The sequence below is a fragment of the Myotis nattereri genome (genome assembly GCF_964212035.1).
Source record: "Myotis nattereri genome assembly, chromosome: 6".
Taxonomy (NCBI): Eukaryota; Metazoa; Chordata; class Mammalia; order Chiroptera; family Vespertilionidae; genus Myotis; species Myotis nattereri.
The window spans coordinates 17,891,065-17,907,197 of record NC_138081.1 but is presented as its reverse complement, the minus strand read 5'-3'; the positions used below and the strand labels follow the sequence as shown (position 1 = coordinate 17,907,197).

Below are 16,133 nucleotides of genomic sequence, written 5' to 3'. Positions count from 1 at the left end.
GGCAAGAGCCAGGTGAGGGTCAAGAGCACTGTATGAGGAGCCTTCCTAGCTGCTGCACCAGGCACAGTCCTCAGAAACGGGACCAGTGGTGTCTGGGGAAGCTTCCTTTTCTTTCTCTCATCCCTGCATCTAACCCTTCAACGAATGTGACGAAGGTGAGCGCTATCTTCCTCAACCCAAGCCTGTCTCCAGGAAGTGATTTCCGGAAGCAGTGGTCACTAGTTTTCTATTGGTGTGTCACAATTTGCCACAAATATAGTGGTTTAAAAGCAATACGTTTACAACCTCAGGGTCTGTGGGTTAGGAGTCTGACAACGGCTTAGCTGGGTCCCCTTCTCAGCATCTCACCTGGAGCTCAGAGCCCGTTTCCAAGCTCTTGTGGTTATTGGCAGACGTAGGACTAAGGCCCTGAGCTCCTCCAGGCCCCTCCGGGTTCCCTGCCACATGGCCCTCCCTGGGCCAACAGTCAACTTTCACAAATTTAGACATTCACACTGCAGGATAGTTAAGGGAATGTATGCAAAACCCCTGTTTAGAAAAGATATCGATGCCAAGTCCAAGGTCACAGATATGCTCTTAATCTAAGCTGGGGCAGAAATAGAAAGAAAGTTGGTGAGCATCCAGGAAGGTGAAAGGAAAACTTTAGTTTCCAATACAATGACGTCCTCTGCGTACTTAAGACTCTCAGCTTCCCTAAGTGGCATTTTCGGTTGATTTTTGGTTAATGGGCAATTCACATCATCATCGCTTGTTTCTTCAAGGCCAGCAGAGGAGCCTCTCTTTTAGACGCTTTCCCCTCATTAAGTCAGGCCCCCTCAGGATACACTCCTTTGGAGGAACTTAAAATCAACTGATTTGGGGCCTTGATTCCATCTGCAAAATTCCTTCAATTTTACTGTATTCTCCTGGATAGAAACAAGTCATAGATCTCAGCCGCACTCAAGGGAGGGGATTCAATTCAATTGCAAATCTTGCGTGAATTTTGGGACACCCTATACAAGAGCATAAATGCCAGAAGACAGGGCTCCAGGGGGCATGTGGGCAGGGGAGAGGGTCGCCTTCGGGTCTGTGTCACAGGTAGGTTTAACTAACTTTCCTCCTCACATAGTAACATAGCCAAGCACCTCATATACAACCTTTGCTCATTTAATCACAACTGCATGAGGAAAGGACATAGTGGCCATTTCACGGGAACAGAAACTGAGGTTTAGAGATCCATCCCTTTCTCAAGGTCACACAGGCAGTAGGGACCGAACCATTTCTTGAATTCAGGGTTGTCTAACATCAAACCGATCAACCCCAAATCTGTGTGCCACTTAAGGGAGCTTACTTACTGTCTTAAGTAACAGAGGACATCTTTGTATTGGAAACTAAAGTTTTCCTTTCACCTTCCTGGATGCTCACCAACTTTCTTTCTATTTCTGCCCCAGCTTAGATGAAGAGCACCTCTATGACCTTGGACTTGGCATCAATATATTTTCTGAGGGAGGAAGGACACCTTTACCACATTACTGGGGGTTTTGCATTCATTCCCTTGTAACCATCCTGCAGTGTGAATGTTATCCAAATGTTTGCTACAAGGAAACTCACCTGCAGGCTCAGGGAAGGTATTCGACACGACACCTCTTGTACTTGCTCGGAGTCAGATACTAAACTTACCGTCTTTCTATCACATTGGGCACTCGTAGGCCAACTCAAGTGGTTTTCTAAAACAAAAGGGAGAGACAAGAGGAGGTTCCTTCTTTGCTTTCGGCAGATCTATTTTTAGCTCGCTGACCTGTTGCTAGAATGGAAACTAGTGACTTAAACATGAATGGAAACCACTTTAAAAAATAATAGCAAGGCCCTGGTGCTGCCTACAGTGAAACTGAGGGTAAAGTTTTCAGAGGAGTATATAGAGACTCTGCCTTGTTTTGCTCTATTGTAATAATACCCTTCATTTGTAGAACTGACTGCAACCTAGAAAGAAGATTCACAAAATTATATAACTGAATTGTTCTAACGACTCTGTTTACAGATGAGGGAAAGTTTCAGGGGAGGTTCTGTGTCCTGCCTGCCGTGGCACAGTGCACAAGAGGAAAGGCTGGGTCTACTGCACAGGCACTCCCTGTCGGCTGCCCTGTTGCCCTCTGTCTCCTAAGCAAAGGTTGACCTATGAGTGGAGATGTCACTGGAGAATGTAACAGATGTGAGATGAACCCCATCAGGCACCACAGAAACACCCAGGGTTGACTCCAGAGTTCAGCCATCAACATCCTGTTGGTGAAACTCCTCAAACCACTAGGCCAGGACTATTGTCTCGCATCCTGGAGGGTGAGGTGACTCACCCTGCACTCTGCCCTTTGCATGATTTTGGTACCTTTAATGGGATGCCTAGTTTTTTGTGTAGTTTAATATCCCTCATTTGCAAAACAGAGCCAGGGAAGAGCATGCTTATAGAGAGCAAGCTGGGCCTTTCCCATTTCCCCATTCAGGTTCAAATGCACTACCTGGTTTGCACGTTTACTGACATTGTAAATGTGATGTTGTGAAGGCACCACCCAAGGTACTGGACAAACAGTGCTATCAGACCCAGAAAGGTGGAGAATCTAGAAAACGACTGTTGGGGTCCAGCCCCAGCAGGTCCAGGGGTTCCCAAAGGTGTGGACGGAGTCGGAGAAGAAGGAATGACACAGAGGCAGCATTCAGATGATCAGCAAAGCCAGGTTCTCTAGCTAGGTTCTTCAGCTAGGTTCTGTCTTTATTCTCCTGTTACATCTGTATTTATACTAGTTGATTTTAATCCTATCCATTCTATTCCAAAGGTTAGGGCGTTTGTTATCTCCATTCCAAGGTCACCATTCTATTGTTCTGTTAAGCTACAAGGAAGTAACTGAAGGAGATTATCCTAAGTAAAGATTATGTAGCTTAAGCGTGATTGTTCGTAGTTAAAGTGATTAACTACCCACCTTAGTTAAGGAGTTTTACTGACTTATTCCCATCCTTAGTCCTGTTAATCCCTAACTCCAGGGAAAAATCCCCACCTGGGGAAACAACCTTTCTTGGAGAGGTGACCTTGGTTAAAACACATAGTGCTAAGAAGGGGAGCAAACATATTAAGAACAGTATGCCATATACGCCAGGTCCCTTGAAACATATGCTGTGCAGATGTTTCTTCCCTGCAGCGACTGTGTCAAGCAGCAAGGATGGACTGGCTTCCAGAAAATTCCCCCTTTTTTATTTTTTAAATGATAGCACGTGTAAATCAATGGCCACCTCTCGGATTGGGTTGTTTAAGACTCGGAAGAAGATTGACAAGCAATGATAGCAAGCATAGCAATAAACATACTGGATGGAGTGCACACAGAGCCTTGTTCCTGTAGAAGGTTGCTGACCTCTTCAGTCAAGGATTTCAGCTGTCCCCAAGTCGGTGGTTTGGTTGTCCTCCTTGATCTGGCTAGCAGGTGGCGTCACTGGCAATGGGCTTCCCGAAGCGTCAGCGCGTTGAATGGCTGTACCAACGGGACCATCAGGGCCATGCTTGATGGTGGTGTCAGTGTCCAGGGAGGAGTCAGCTGTGCCCTCTGGGTCGGCTGAAATGGATGATACCAGGGAGGAGGATGAGGTGGAGATGGAGGGTGGTGTGACATAAGGTCGGACTAGAACCAGGGGTGGGCTAACTTTTTGACTCGAGGGCCACAATTGGTTCTTAAACTGGACCGGAGGGCCGGAACAAAAGCATGGATGGAGTGTTTATGTGAACTAGTATAAATTCAAAGTAAACATCATTAAATAAAAGGGCACAGTCTTTTTTTTTTAGTTTTATTCATTTCAAACGGGCCGGATCCGGCCCGCGGGCCGTAGTTTGCCCACGGCTGGACTAGACGGTTTGGAATCCACACAGGTGAGTCTGCGTCCTGTGGAAATATACAAGCATATCCTCTCCCCCAGGTTAAAAGTACATCAGGTCCCTTCCAGGCTCCTGTAAGTAAGTCTCTTCATTTGACGAGGGCTATAGGTTTAGTTAGATTAGGGTTCCAATGTCTGTACATCGGGGAATTTCCCTCAGAATCTACATTTAGTATATTAATTACAAATAGAGTATGTTGTAGTACATGATGAGGAGAGGAATATTTAAACTCATTTTCTTGTAATTTTTGGTAACAGGAGTAAATCAAACACCACTGGGCCTATATAATAGAACTCCCATTTGAGACAAGATATCTCTTCCCCATAATGTAAAGGGGATAGTCGTAATTATATAGGGACAGAATGTTCCTGAATGTTGATCTTCATCAGCCCAAGTTAAAATCTGAGAACTCTTTTTTACATTAGATGCCTTGCCTAGTCCTACTAGGGAAGTGGAGGTGGTGTGCGTGGGCCATGAAGAGGGCCAATCCTTCCCTGCTATGCAGGAAACATCTGCTCCTGTATCCAATAGACCTTCAATTGGTTTTCCCTGAATTTGTAAAATTTTTGTAGGTCTAGCAGCATGAATTCCTTGTATCCAAAATGCTGCATCACTAGATTCAAAGCCTCTGGCCCCTCTGGCTTCCTGAGTAACAGCTGTCCCTATTTTATGTATTGGTAAAAGGAGTAATTGGGCAATTCTCTGGTTGGGCTGAATCTGTATAGTTGTGGTGGGTGGGGAAAGTAAAATCTGTATTTCTCCTGTGTAGTCTGCATCAACAACTTCTGGGATGACTAAGATCCCCTGTAACGAGGTAGAGCTCTGTCCCAATATTAAACCTACAGTTCCCCCAGGCAGCGGCCCGGACACACCTATAGGAATGGCTGCTACTGGCGAGTCTGGGGTTAGTATTGCGTGGGTGGTTGAATGGAGGTCCAATCCTGCACTGCCTGGGGTTGCCCTGAAGAGGTCACTGACTGATTGAAATTTGCAGAGGGGTTGAGGGTTGATGCCCCAATTATTGCAGGGGCCTGGGGCTGGCCCCCTCTCAAGTTTCCCAATTGAGGTGATGGGATAGAACTTCCTTGGGAGAGGTTTGTAGAATTTAAAGGCTGACCATTTTTATGGTATTTTTCATCTACATTTCTTTGCCCAGTGGAATCCTTTCTGACATCGGGGACAAACAGTTTTTGGAGGATTAAGATTATTCCCTGATGTATTTCCAGGCTGTTGAGGAGCTTGCCATCTGGCCTGAGTATTATTATTTTTATTTGGGCATTCTCTGCTAAAGTGCGCAGGTAGGCCACAAGAGTAGCAGTTCATATTTCTATTATTACCTGTATTATTACTGGCTTGTCCTATACCCTGTACATATTGAGGGTATGTCTCCCCCTTGAGGGCTGCAGCTATAGTTACACTGTGTATAAAAGCTGGACTTACATCTGCACACTGTTTTATAAAATCATTTATAGTTCCTGTTCTACGAATCGGCCTTAATAAAGCCTGACAGGTGTTGTTAGCATTTTCAAAAGCCAGTTGTTTGATTAGGATATCAGCTGCCTCTTCATTAGTGATTACTCACTTGACTGCCTGTATGAGGTGAGAAAGGAAATCCTGATACGGTTCCTTGACTTTCTGTTTAACCTCTGTAAGGGTAGTTGTTTATCCCACTGTACAAGGTAAGGATTTCCAGGCATTTACTGCACAACTGGTTACTTTAATAAGTGTCTCTTTGGGCAAATACATTTGCTCCTGAGCCGTGTTAAAATCACCTTCTCCTAATATCATGTTATTATATCATACCTGTTATTATATTATACCTTCTCCTAATATCATATTAGGGTTATTCCTCCTCTGGAATTTTTGCTAGTGGCTACAGCTCTCTTAGCAAGATCATCATATTCAGTTTTCCATAATAAGTAATCGCCTCCTGAGAGACAGGCTTTACAAACCTGTGACCAATCATAAGGAGTCATCCATTTACTGGCTAGGGTTTCTACCAAGGTTTGTGTGTAAGGAGCTAGAGGTCCATATTCAGAGCAGACCGATTTTAATTATTTAAGTATTTTGTAAGGTATAGGCTCCCTTCTGGGATCATCGTCACCAAACTCATTCTCATATGCAAGTGGGAAGCAGAGTGAGAATTCAAGATCTCCATTAGCTTCAGCTTCTCTTATCGCCCTTTGAAATTTAGACATGGAGCTCATAGGAGCCGGAGGACCTGGTTTAGGCTTCCTTTCTAATTTGGGGAGCCTGTTTTGAATGGGAGGGCTTTTCTCCTCTCTACTGACTGGAAAGGACCAAGGGTCATGTTTATGATATTTATTCTCCTTCCGATCAGTAGGCATAGCTAAATTGCTCTTAGATTGAGCTGGAGACAGTAATGATGTGCCCTCTCTAGGTGGAGCTGAGGGACTATTTAAAGTTTGAGAAAGTTCAACGGTTTTTGCCTCTGGTGCCAAGGTGTCACGAATTAAATTCCAGAGGGAAAGGGTATCTGCCGGGACCTTCTCAGATCCATGGAATCTGTAATAAGTCTTTAATTGCTCTCTCCTACTTTAGTCCAAGTTTCTAAATTAACAGCTCCTTCCTCAGGAAGCCATGGACATACTTCTTGTATAAAACTTTCTGTCTGACTGGGAGTAACCTTAACTCTTCTGCTAGCAAGCATATGTGTTAAAAGATCAATACAGAGTCTTTTTTCTTTAGACTCAGTATGACTCATCTTCTCAATCTAAGTTCTGTACTATCCACCCTCTTACCCTACTTATCCTCTATAGGGGGGTCTGCAGCACCCTACAGTGCAGTCCTATCTGTCCCGAGTGCGGGGGTGGGGGGGTGGGGGGGCTTACCCAGGGGAACCTTGTTCGGGTGCCAGTTGTTTGAGTCCTTTTTCCCCCCACTTTTTAATGCTTTATTCATTGCTTAAAAGACTATACATTTAACATAAACCATATAACATCAGTCATCAGGTCAAACATTCAGCTGGTTTCCTTACAGTTTCTGTCAGGAGTTATTTTATCTGATCATATTTATAAGATAAAATCTCACCACATCTGGCATTTACACACACTGTGCCAGTGGATTCACACTACTGATGTACATATAAAATCCGCATGGTATGTGCCCACTGGAGACAAAACAGTGTACACCTGTCAAAAGGTCATTTTAATATAAGATGGTAAAAAACCATCTGTAAAACACATATAAACTTTTTCCATAAATAGAATCATATCTGGACATCTGTTGCATAAATTGTGTTTCCAAAGCTTACAATAGAGCAGCCAGGTCTCAGCACTGCTGGGCACCCATGTTGGCTACTTTATTATTGAAGACTGTCTTTTAACATTAAATGCACAGCATTCGTACCACTTAAAACTGGGGTCAGGTAGAAGTCTCACAGAGACCATGTCTGTACCGCGGTTGCCCTGAAACAGTTAAATTGGCTTTTAAAGCCTCTTAGATATAACAAGGTTTTAAAACATACTTCATGGAATGTTCTTCATGTATTATAGCAGCTCATACCTGTGATAGAACAAGTTTTCAGTTTTTCCTCTCTTCCTTTACATTCACTATTCACAGTGAAACAGGTGCATGTTTTTTTTTTCTTTTTTGTGTGTTTTGTTTTTCAGAGTTCTGAGGTTGCTGACTGAGCCACAGCACAGCTGTGTACCATAGGTCAAAATTCAACCTTAAATATTACAATCTAGAAGAATCTGGCTGGCCAGAGTGGGCTGGCCCCTGCCAGCATGTGGGCACTTCTTCAATTAAGTCTATTCTTTGGCAGCTGACACGCCCGCTGACAGAGAAAAATTCAGTGACTTGTTGCTAGGGATTTCACGACTAATGTTTGTTTGCAAGCATGTGTGTTTACAGTTCTGTTTTTTGATTTTCTTTTAGGAGGTTTTACCCTGGAATATAGCTTTTTTCTTCCTCCACTACTTGAAATCTGGGCTTAAAAGCTAACTTGAACGTGTAATATAATTGATAAATAAAATCATGTCAGATATAGTTTCTAAAAATCCAACAATTTTAGTATTTGTTTATGTAAATGCATTTTAAAATAAGGGTTAAGCAAGATTCTAACCTAGTACTATACAAAATTCAGAATGGTAATTGGTTATAATCAATTTTATATATGTAATGAAAGTTAAAATTTTGGCTTTTCTGTTAAAGATAACTCATTTAGGACATTGTCCTCCCTTCCATTTCAAATCAAAATTAATGAAATGCTATTAGAATGTGTGAATGCAGTATACTGCATACAAATCCACCAGGCTATAGGTATATATCTATATATGTATAAAAATATTTTGGCTCCTGAGTTCAGCTCTGACACACAAAGAATAAAATAATCAAAAAGAGAGAGTAACTCAGTGAAAAATAAAGTGAGCCAGCAACCTCAGACAACCTTCGATTGTGTATCTTTAAGGTTTGGTAAGAGGTCTATTAACCGTGAAAGCCTTATACATTGTCATTTCGAACTTCTAATCCAATACCCGACTACGTTCTTTGATCAAGAAGTAGAATATACATATATAATTCTATGAAGCTAATACTGATTAAATACAGCACAAAGGGATTAATTCACACTACTGAAAAAAACATAATAGGACCCTACTTGCATATGTAACCACAGGAATTGTACATTTAAAAGAAAAGCTAAATGTCTTCGCTAAAGCTTTGCATCTCTCTGTAAAAATGACGATTTGTTTTGGTGAAGACACTGAATGATTCATTGTCCATGACTCTGTGCCAAGGTTGACCCAGGCCCAGGGACACCTGCTCAATAAGGTTATGCACTGGATCCACATCCTGGTCGACCAGTTCATCTGGGTCAAAATCAATGCTTTCTTCAGTGACTTCAAGTACTTTTAGATTAGAGCCACGAAGACGAGCAATGGCAATGAGGTTGTGTGCCCACACTGTGTAACCGTGAATTGCCAGAAGAGAAAGCTTTGTGCATCTCCACGCTAATAACACCAATGGATCTTCGTTTTGGTTATCACTAAGATCTACAATATCAGACGTGTCAAGCACATCATTCTTTAATATGAAATGAGTGAAGAACTTGTCATATTGCCTAGATATAAGATCAACAATAGCTCCCGAAACAGCAGTGAAACACCAGTAGCTGTCAAAATGAATCCTCTCTAGTGGTATACTGGGTTTCAGAATCTTTAACATGTCTTCCATCATAATATCAAAAGCCATGATATAGACTCGGAGGCTGGGGCTCCTTCGTGACAAGGCTTCCCAATGCTCATCATTTGGCATGTTGTCCAGAGACTTGTGCATCACAGAAACATCGCGGACCAGGAGAGACAGTCGCTGCAAAGGCACATGGTTGCTATGGCTTAAGACTCTTGCCATCTCAGCTGTAAAGTCGCAGAAATCCAGGGCAAGTGAGCGCAGATTCACAAATCGCTCTAGTTCCACTGTAGTGATAAGGGTGCTGTGACCAGGAATATTGTTGTCCAGTAAACTCAGGTGCTCCATGGTGTTGGCAGTAGAGTTTGAGAGAGATGACAGTGATGTTGGGGTTACTATTTCCAGCTGAAACCCACAGGACAGCCATTTCAGTCGCCTACTATTACTCAGTATTTCTTCAAACAGCTGCCGAATTTGCTTGATTTTTTTGCCATCAGGGTCCACCTTGCTGAGGTATGTATTGGACAAATTTCCTTGCTGTTGTGGAACGCTCATATCTCCAAAAAGGCTAAGCTTCTGGAGGTTCCTGTTGTTCCGGACGCTGACCAGCACGCACAGCACCAGCTCCAAGTAGGTGCGCAGCTCTTCCAGCCAGTGGGTGAAGAATTGCAAGGCCTGGACTTCTTCCCCGCTGATCCCGGTTCCGGGGTCCGGGCCACCTTGGTCTCCAGGCCCGCTGCCTCCGCTCAGGTAATCCTCGGCGGCGGCGTCAGGGGCGGCGAACTCAACGTGCAGCTCCTGCACGAACCGGCCGCACTTGCGCATGAGGAACTCGAGCCTAGGCTTCTCCGCCAGGGAGACCCGGAGGCAGATGCGGAGCTGGGGCCAGAGGGCCGGGTGGAAGAGGCACTCGCGCCAGTGTGAGCAGGAGGCCGAGGCCCGCAGCCTGTCGGGCTCCGGCAGGAAGGAGAAGATGTGCACGATCACCTCGCTGGGCAGCGACTCAGCTCCCACTGCCTGCCTGCACAGAGCCATCCAGCCTGCTGGGTTGACCCCAGAGAACCAGCTGCTAGCCTGGCAACCTTTACTCACAGCCTCTGAGGCCTGCAGACTCAGTTACTTCAAAACTGTTGTCTGGTTGGTTTCTGCCAGGGTCCAGCCACACGGGTCCAGGGGTTCTGAAAGGTGAGGACGGAGTAGGCGAAGAATGAAGGACACCGAGACAGAGTTCAGATCATCAGCATAGCCAGGTTCTGTCTTTATTCTCTTGTTACATCTGTATTTATACCAGTTGATTTTAATCCTATCCATTCTATTGAAAGGTTAGGGCGTTTGTTATCTCCATTCCAAAGTCACTATTCTATTGTTCTGTTAAGCTACAAGGAAGTAACTGAAGGAGATTATCCTAAATAAAGATTATGTAGCTTAAGCGTGATTGTTCGTAGTTAAAGTGATTAACTACCCACCTTAGTTAAGGAGTTTTACTGATTTATTCCCATCCTTAGTCCTGTTAATTTCTAACTCCAGGGAAAAATCCTCACCTGGGGAAATAACCTTTCTCGGGGAGGTGACCTTGGCTAAAACACATAGTGCTAAGAAGGGGAGCAAACATATTAAGAACAGTATGCCATATACGCCAGGTCCCTTGAAACATATGCTGTGCAGATGTTTCTTCCCTGCAGCGACTGTGTCAAGCAGCAAGGATGGACCAGCTTCCGGCAAACGACTTCTATTGATCTGCATCTTAATGGGAATTTTCTCCCCAGAATTTCAAAGCAATTCTGACCGATGCCAGTCAAAAGGTTTCTTTCTTTAGAGGTAGTATGTGGAATTAGAATATTTATAGAACAATTTAGCTTCCGAAGATACTGGGCTCTTTGTAGAAGCTGGAAGGGGGTCTCTGAGGCCTTAGGGATGACAATCAGGAAAGGGGACACGATTCATGGTAAATGATGCCTGGAAGACATCAGTGGGGACAGAGAGAGGATTCAGAGTTAAAGCCAATCATGCTGTGTTCTCTCCTCCCCACAACATTTGGACAAGAGTGAAACAAGATTCAAATGGATGCCAAGTGCAGCCAAGCCGGGCAGACCAAGTCCCGCACGTCAGCACCTCTGGACGAGTTCCACCATGTGGGCAGGAGATTCATGCTGCTACCCAGGAAGGGGAGAGCCTGGGCCTCAGTACTGACCTCTGCACTCAGCCAGGGCCCAAAAGACCGAGATTTATCTCCAAGTCATCACCTCCTGCTAAGTGCCTGCAGCTGCACTGATGCGGCCAGAGGTCAGAGTCTGTGTGGGGACCATATTTGTCTTGCCCTGAAAAGGCTCTGCTCTCCCGTGGGCACCTCTGCTCACTGGCCAAGCACTACAGTGTGCAGGTCAGTAGCAACCTTGGCTTTAAAAATTCCATGCCTTGACTTGTATGCATGCATATAAGCATAACCAGTGGACATAAGACATTGGGGGATAGGGGAGGCTAGGGGACTGTCTAGGGTGGGGGGATAAAATGGACACATATGTAATACCCTTTGTAATACTTTAAGCAATAAATTAAAAAAAATAAAAATAAAAATAAAAAAATAAAAATTCCATGCCTTGAATCCACAGTCTTTATGATTTTAATCTAAACTTAATTTGTCTTTGAAGGCAAATTAATAGAACCCTGATAAAAACAAGGATAATATGTAAGAACCACCTGACAATCCAATCAGGTTGACACAAAAAATTAACCATCACAGGGGTCTCAGAAGTCATCTGGTGCAGCCCCTTCGCCAAAGCATGACTTCCTGTGACCATTCATCATCAATAAACCCTAGGACAGGGGTGGGCAACCCCTGGCACGCGTGCCAAACATGGCACGCCAGTAACTTTTGCTGGTACTCGAAACCCTCTCTTATGATCTTCCATTTACAATTATGAATCTTGGTTCTCAGTGATGAATTTTGTTAAGTCTTGTAATAGGAGTAGCCTGACGGATGAAAGTAGTAGCTCGTGCATATCTCTGAAGGTCACAAAATATAAACCTGATGTCAAATCTCTGTCATCAGTGATGCAGCAGCAAAAGTCCCACTGATAATATCAAACGGAGTCAAAGTTTTCTGTCGGACTATCAGTGTACATGTATACATTAAAAATAAATGTATTTTTCATCATCATATACTGTGTTTTTGTCACTCGAATGAATTTTATTATTTCTTTAAGGTTCTTCACATACGTACACCTTAAGAGATATCAAGTAGGCGTAACATGGTCTCAAAAAATTAGGGTTGGCACGGAGAAGAATTTTGAGTCAGAGATTTTGCTGGTTTTGGCACGCACTCACAAAAAGGTTGCCCACCCTGGCCCTAGGAGGTTCATACCTATAGGAAGTTCATGCCTATTGTCCTTCCTGATGTGTCCTTCCTGAACCAAACAATTAAAGACCTAAGTAGAACAAAGAGGAACTCCTCCTGTCTGTCTCCCTTGGACATCAGTGTTTTCTTGTCTTTGGAAACATCGGCTCTTCTTGGATCTGGAGCTTAGACTACTGGCTCTCCTAGTTCTTAGGTCTTTGGACTCAAACTTGAATTTATATACCATTGACTCTCCTGAGTCTCCAGCTTGCTGACTGAAGATGGTGAGACTTCTCAGCTGCCAGTCACATGCACCAAGTCCTTATAATAAGTGTATTATAAGGGTTCTCCAGAAAACCATGCTATTCTACTGGTTTTGTTTCCTTGGAGAACCCTAACTAATATACCTAGATTTGCATGTTGTGTAACAAATACCTAAAGTTGTAGAAGTGGTTTTGAGTCATGAGTGTTGGGTAATGGGTAGACAGGGGAAGACCTTTGAGGTACATGCTAGAAATGTGTATGTTAAAGATGATTCTGATGCGATTTCAGGAGGAAATGAGTAACAGGTTATTGGAAACTGGAGGAAAGATAATTCTTGTTATAACATGATACATAACCTACTGAATTATGGGCTAGTGTTTTGTAAAAGAACTTTTGAATGATGAAATCAGATGTTCAGTAGCGGAGATTTCTAGACCAAGTAGTGCAGGTGTGACTTGGATTCTCCTTACTGCTGTGTGAGAGGAGAGATTTGAATTAAAGAAGTTCTTGTTAGGCAAAAAGGAACCAGACTTGAGATTTGGAAAATTCTCAGTTTACCTGTATTCTAAAAAATGAGAAAGTTTGTTCTGAGAAGAACACGGAGGGTGTGTCTCAACAAACATTGGACTTAACCGCCCAAGGACTTAACCGCCCAAGGACTTAACCAGACATCTCAGTAGAAGCCAAAAATAGAGATGGAGTTATATCAGCAGATATATTGTGGGCTGGAACTAAAGAACAGAAAAATGAGACAAAAATGAAGGAGGGCTGTTGGACTTCATAGATCCTACAGGCCCAGATCATAGAGCTAACATACACTATTCTTCAAGTAGAGAATGACTCTGAAGGCAATTCCAACAGAAATCATCATCTCAGTTTCATAGACTGGAGCCATTGCCTTGGTTTCAATAGGCCAAATGGCCTTCAACTGCGCAGAGCTTTGGGGACAGGGCTTCCCAGAGCCTTGGTGCAGGACTCCCACCCAGCAGAGCCATGAGGGCGGGACTACTGCCTGGTGGTTTTGAGAGGTAGGGCAGTGAGTTAAAAAGAATTATTTTTGAGCTTTAACATCTGACGAAATTTGCTTTATGTTTTGAACCTACTTGGGAACTGTCGCCCTTTCTTATTTCTTGTTTCTCCCTTTTGGAAAGGGAATGTCTATCCTATGTTTCCCCCACAGTTGTGTTTTAGAAACTCATAATTTGTCTGTTTTCACAGCGTCATAACTGGAGATAAATTTTGCTTCAGGGTGAGTGGTACCTGGATTCTCACCTGATGTAGATGAAATTTAGGTGAGACTTTGGATTTTAGAGTGCTGGAAAGAGTTAAGACTTTTGGAGCTATTTGTGTAGAATGGATGTATTTTGCCTGTGAGAAGAACATGACTTTGGGGAGAGCAAGAGTGGAATGCTATAGACTGAATTGTGTCTCCCTATAACTCACACGTTGGAGCTCTAACCCTCCAAGTGACTATATTTGAAGATGAGGCCGTTGGGAAGTAATTGAAGTTAAATGAGGTTATAAGGGCAGGGCCCAAATCCAGTAGTATTGATGGCTTTATAAAAAGAGAAAGGGTGAGATCTCTATTTCTCCACCATGTGAGGAGCCAGTGATAAGGAGGTCATCTGCAAGTCAGCAAGAGAATTTTCATCAGGAACCAAATCTGGTAGCATCTTGATCTTGGTCTCCCCAACCGCCAGAACAAGAGAAGTAAATTTCAATTGTTTAAGGTATTTAGTCTGTGACATTTTTTATGGAAGTTCCAGCAGACTAAGGCATCTCTTTAAACAGTTGTTCTCAACCTTCTGGCCCTTGAAATACAGCTCCTCATGTTGTGACCCAACCATAAAATTATTTTCGTTGCTACTTCATAACTGTAATGTTGCTACTGTTAAGAATCGTAATGTAAATATCTGATATGCAGGATGGTCTTAGGCGACCCCTGTGAAAGGGTCATTCGATCGCCAAAGGGGTCGCGACCCACAGGTTGAGAACCGCTGCTTTAAGATCTTAGTGTTGTGATTACAAACAAAAAGCAACGCTTACCATCTGCCAATAAGTCAATCAGCTTTTTCTTAGCTTCCTCTGTGTAGAAAGCAATGCAGAGAATATAGAGCTGTGCACATGCTTCTTTTGCCAATGGAGACTACAGGTTAGCAGAAGAGATAGAACTTGGACATGTACACCAACAGGTATCTAAATTCAAAGGGCGGCAGAAGATAGCACTAATATTGAGTTTGGAAGGAGGAGCAATGATTTTTGGCAGAGAAGTTACCCAGTAAGGTTTTATGGAGTGAGAAGTGATGTTAATAAATGTCTCTAGGAAGCAAACTTTTTGCAGAGCTCCCTACATACCAGCTAAGTTAATGGGTCACATGCTTGGGTCAAGTCCACGGTATCACTCATGTTGCTATTCTCAGCATCTTTCACTGGCTGCCAGTGGAAGAGAATCAGGTCTCCAGTTTCATGGGCAACATGGAAGCCTCACTAACTTTCAAGTGAGACATGACTGCCACAGATACATATGAGCAGTTCATGGAAAATGACTCAGGTTAATGCTTTTCTACAATTGTGTACAAGCAATAGGGCTCCAGGTTGTCTGTCCCTGTACAAGCATCGCGTTGGGCAAGGTCACAATTACTGCCCCTTTGTAATCTTAGTAATTAAGTGATGCCACAAGTGCTTGAGCTACTGGCTGCCATACTTGTGGATTGTTAGCGGAGATTACATCCTTAGCCAGTTCTCTATCCAATGAATGAGCAGAGCGGAAATGTCAGCTCTAAAAATAGAAAGGACCTCATAGCTTCATCAATCCCAATAGTTTTCAAGACTTCCTGGTGGCAAGGAATTCTTTTTTGGTCAAAATAAATTTTTTATGGAACCTTACTATATATATAAAAAAGGGTTCAGGCCCTATGGAGAGGGTGAAGAGTGGATAGGGAGGGACAGCTCACCAACACACCTGATTAGGAAGCAGTCACTTCACTGCGGCACTGCCTGGTGAAACACTGTTTCGAGGGAGCTTTTTACAGAAAGGTAACCATGGGAAGAAATTAATAAGGAGATTGTGCATATTTCCTGCTCTGCTGCACTGAAATGGTACAATGATTTTTTAAATTAATATGTGAGATTAAATACTTATGTTTCTCCTCTGGGTAGAATGAATCACTTCAGGATCTGTTCCATTTATTTCTCTACCCATCTCTCACCATTCCCTACCTTGTTGCCCAAGCGATATGGTACTGAACAAACAGCTCAGGGCTCCCAGAGGGGCCAAGCATCCCCTCCTCCCAGGTATTGCACATGCTTCCCTCTCTATCTTACACTTTTCTCCTTTCTTCTGTTGCCTAGACTTAGCTGTAGGAAGCCTTTCAGCCTCTCCCTCCCACCCATCCTGGTTCCGGACTCTCTTGGGTGTTCCTCCAACACCCTTTGAATGGCTTTGTCACCACTCCCTTCCCATTGTCTTCTACAGAGCATGCTAGGTGATCTGGG

The 16,133-nt window shown here is 43.5% G+C and overlaps 2 protein-coding genes across 2 annotated transcripts in view; one reads left to right on the top strand and one right to left on the bottom strand.

Annotated features, from left to right (window-relative positions):
- The window catches only part of CLIC5 (chloride intracellular channel 5), a gene marked incomplete at its 5' end in the record, with an annotated part of 97,789 nt that overhangs the window by 17,974 nt on the left and 63,682 nt on the right, over nt 1-16,133 (top strand). The window lies entirely within an intron of this gene.
- Nucleotides 8,552-11,588, bottom strand: LOC308521644 (F-box only protein 33-like; the record flags this gene model as incomplete). Its single annotated transcript, XM_081094707.1, has 1 exon — nt 8,552-11,588. Exon 1 carries the CDS (start codon nt 10,073-10,075, stop codon nt 8,552-8,554), a length of 1,524 nt encoding a protein of 507 aa, XP_080950833.1. The 5' UTR covers nt 10,076-11,588.